Below are 3,365 nucleotides of genomic sequence, written 5' to 3'. Positions count from 1 at the left end.
AAATGTCAGGTTTGTGTGCCCAGTGCATGACAGCCAGCTGATCACTGAACTCTGGTATTTGGAGTACAGTTCAGTCAAGAAGGTCCCACCAGAAAGGCAAGGGCACCCCCAAATCTGTCTCACCTCAGCACAATTATAGGGGGAAAGCACGGAAAGGGGAATGGGCTGAGTTGGCAGTTGCACACACAAGTTTTGACAAAAAACAAGGTTTTCAGACCTTGGATCTAGTGGACCTTTTATGAGTCACTGAGCTAGCTACAGTTCTGCACATCTGCTTGTAAATCATCCTGTGTGATGAAAATAACAAGGTTAGCAGCTGGTAATTACAGGAACAGCAACAGGGACATGGTATAACTCACCTTGACCAGATGATGAATATACCCTGCCTGGGCTTCATTTCTTTGTTTGGGGTTTTGTTTTTTTAACTTTAGGGAGGGAGAACTGTTTGAATTTCTTACAAAACAAAAATTACCAATTTGATTATGAGGGCTTCGTTATGGTCACAGACAGAGTCAAAAGTTGTAAAGGTATCCATGTTGTAATACTAGGAATCTCCACTCCCCACTAGACATGCCCTTGCCTGGAGCTATTTTTCTGGAGTTCCAGGAAAGGGGAGTCCCTTCGCATGCTAGTTCCCACAGAATAACACCAGCCCCGCTGTTCACCACGCCTTTTACCCCAAGTAGCCCCAAATCCCCTCTGAAAGGGTTGGGTTCAGGTATCAGCAGAGCAACCTAGAAGACTATGGGAGGTTTAGCTCAAATATCCTGACTGTGGCAGGAACAAACTGCCCCGTCCCCCCCAACACACAACATAACTGGGATGTAACTACCATAGATTGTCCCATTTGGGGTTAGATTAACCCCAGACATGAGCTAAGACTCCAGAGCTCTTGGATTAGTCATGGCATTGAAAACTTCACTGAACTGTGCCTGGCAGGGAGTCTGGAGTTTCTGGTTTAGAAGTTTTAGAAGGCGTGAGCCAGGGGAGGGGCCTCTAGGCAGTGGGAGGACTGGTGGCTGGGGCTGATCCCTAGTCAGCTATGCAGTGCCTCCTAAGCCTGGGCTACTCAGAACAGGAGAATAGCAGCTGGAACTTACGCCAGGGGACTCCAGCTTTGGCTGCTGCCGCCACCACTCCCATCCCATTTGTCATTTTGAGGTCTCTGCTTATCCTACGGCAATGGAGACACTACTGGGAGTGAAAGTTGGCTGTTTGTTTGCCCTGCTGGCTCTCACTCTGGGCTGTGGCCTTGTTCCCATCTCCGTCAAGTGGTTCCAGATGGATGCGGCCACAGGTACAGCCCCACTCCATCTTAGTCCCTTACCTCAGCCCTTTCCTGATCCCTTGTTCTAAGTCTCTCACATCCCCAATGACCTTAAGTGCTGCCAGTCGCTCTTCAGTCACCTCTGCTTATCTCACTGCAAACCAGATGATAACTTCTGCTTTTGTTTACTAGGTCATCGACACAGGGTCCTCAACCTCCTGGGCTGTGTCTCTGCCGGTGTTTTCCTGGGAGCAGGGTTAATGCATATGAGCGTGGACGCCCTGAACAGAATTGACCCAGAGATCCAGAAGTTTATGGTGCAGGTGAGTAGCAGAGACGTGGAGCAACAGGGCTATGAGAATAATGAATGGAACGCAGAAAGGCAGTTGGGGGAGGGATAGAGCCCAGGATGAGGTAGGATAAGAGCGCTTGAATGGACTGGTGGGAGCTGGTTGGGCTGGGCCAGGCTTCTAGGAAAGCTTCATTGCTGAAGGGGCAGGACAGGAAGCCAAGCAGGACAGGAAGCTTCATCCTTCATCACATCTGTTTCTTTCTCCCTAGAATGGGACAGGAAGTAAAGGAAATTCTTCTGATGCTGCTCTTTCAGGTCATGTAAGTATCCCCACTAGCCCCCCGCCCACAAAGGGTGAGGACAGCCCTGACTTTGCTCATGTTCACATCCTTTTGAAAGGAATATGGGAAGGACAGTAGGAGTCTCTTCTCCCAGCTCAGACAGCATTGAGAAAGAAGGTGCCAGCCTAGTCCTTTTGCTTATGGATCCCCAGAAAGAGCTCTTGCTTCACTTCTTCTCCCCCTGGACCCTTGGATATACTTGACAGTGTTTTCGCATGTTTCCAACCCCAGTGGCACTGTGTCCTGGGTCCCACTCCCCGTGTTTTTCGCTTCTGCACGTCTGCTCTGTGCTTTACTCCCCACCCCTTTTTTCTGTTACCACATTTTCCCAGTCTCCCCTCTCCTTTTTCCCCGGCTTACAGCCCATCTCTCTGTTCCTAGGTGGAGTATCCCTTTGGAGAGCTCATCATCTCCCTGGGCTTTTTCTTTGTCTTCCTTTTGGAGTCACTGGCCTTGCAGTGCTGCCCTGGGGCTGCTGGAGAATCAACAGTACAGGAGAAGGAATGGGGAGGGACTCAGGTCTTTGGATTCCATAAGCACCCACCTGTGCTGTGTCCCTCACAGAGTCCCCTGCGAGCCCTCGTCCTTCTGGTCTCGCTGTCCTTTCACTCAGTATTTGAAGGTCTAGCTGTGGGACTTCAGACAACAGTCGCAGCCACTGTCAAGCTCTGCATTGCTGTTCTGGCTCATAAGGGGCTCATAGTGTTTGGTGTCGGACTGCGGCTGGTGAAGACTGGCACTGGGCCACGATGGGCCATATTCTCCATACTGTCATTAGCTCTCATGTCCCCCCTGGGCCTAGCCCTAGGGCTGAGTGTGGCTAGAGGGGACTCTACAGCAGAGAAGGGCTTAGCCCAAGCTCTCTTAGAGGGGATAGCAGCTGGCACATTCCTCTATGTCACCTTCCTAGAAATTTTGCCGCGGGAACTGGCTAGTCCCGAGGCCCCTCTGGCCAAGTGGGGCTGTGTGGCTACTGGTTTTGCCTTCATGGCCCTTATTGCTTTATGGGCCTGAGAGATTCCTCACTGCTTTGATGGACTTAACTAAGGAGGACTTCTCCATATCCCAGAGGCCCTCCGACATTATTTTCAAAGAGATGGAACATTTATTAGGCATCATCCCCATGGACTGGAGCCCAGATTTTATATATATATAATATATTTGGTTTGAGTGTCTATTTAACTGGAAAATTGGTATAAAGGCCATCACTCTAGATTTGCTATTGTGTATAATAAAATGCCTGTTTTAGCTTTTCCATTCAGTCACATTATAATTTAATTATAATATAATTCTCCTAGTTTCCTAGAAGCTTCAACAACCCCTTCCCACCTTTCTCACAGGAGCTGAAAAAATAGATCAGTGCTCCCAGCATTTAGAGGGAAAGACCTTTAGAAACAGAAAGCACACAGAAAGATATTTCTCCTACACTAAGTACCTCACTCTACTCCCAGTGCTTACTGTTGGC

The 3,365-nt window shown here is 49.1% G+C and overlaps 1 protein-coding gene across 1 annotated transcript; it reads left to right on the top strand.

Moving 5' to 3' along the window:
• The first annotated feature begins 1,182 nt into the window (after positions 1–1,182).
• On the top strand, positions 1,183–3,161 carry Slc39a2 (solute carrier family 39 member 2). Its single transcript, XM_008832544.2, has 4 exons — positions 1,183–1,297; positions 1,460–1,590; positions 1,829–1,879; positions 2,282–3,161. The coding sequence occupies exons 1-4, from the start codon at positions 1,183–1,185 to the stop codon at positions 2,912–2,914; spliced, it is 930 nt and encodes a 309-aa protein (XP_008830766.1). The 3' UTR covers positions 2,915–3,161.
• The last annotated feature ends 204 nt before the right edge of the window (positions 3,162–3,365 follow it).

This window comes from Nannospalax galili, unplaced genomic scaffold (assembly GCF_000622305.1).
Source record: "Nannospalax galili isolate Female #2095 unplaced genomic scaffold, S.galili_v1.0 scaffold196, whole genome shotgun sequence".
Taxonomy (NCBI): Eukaryota; Metazoa; Chordata; class Mammalia; order Rodentia; family Spalacidae; genus Nannospalax; species Nannospalax galili.
Note: the sequence above shows the minus strand (reverse complement) of the source record. Positions and strands in the feature narration are given on the sequence as shown.

Coding starts and splice junctions, on each gene's coding strand:
- Slc39a2 (XM_008832544.2), top strand. CDS start 1,183: ATGGAGACACTACTGGGAGTGAAAGTTGGCTGTTTGTTTGCCCTGCTG. Junction 1,298..1,459: donor CCAGATGGATGCGGCCACAG/GTACAGCCCCAC, acceptor TTTGTTTACTAG/GTCATCGACACAGGGTCCTC. Junction 1,880..2,281: donor ATGCTGCTCTTTCAGGTCAT/GTAAGTATCCCC, acceptor CTCTGTTCCTAG/GTGGAGTATCCCTTTGGAGA.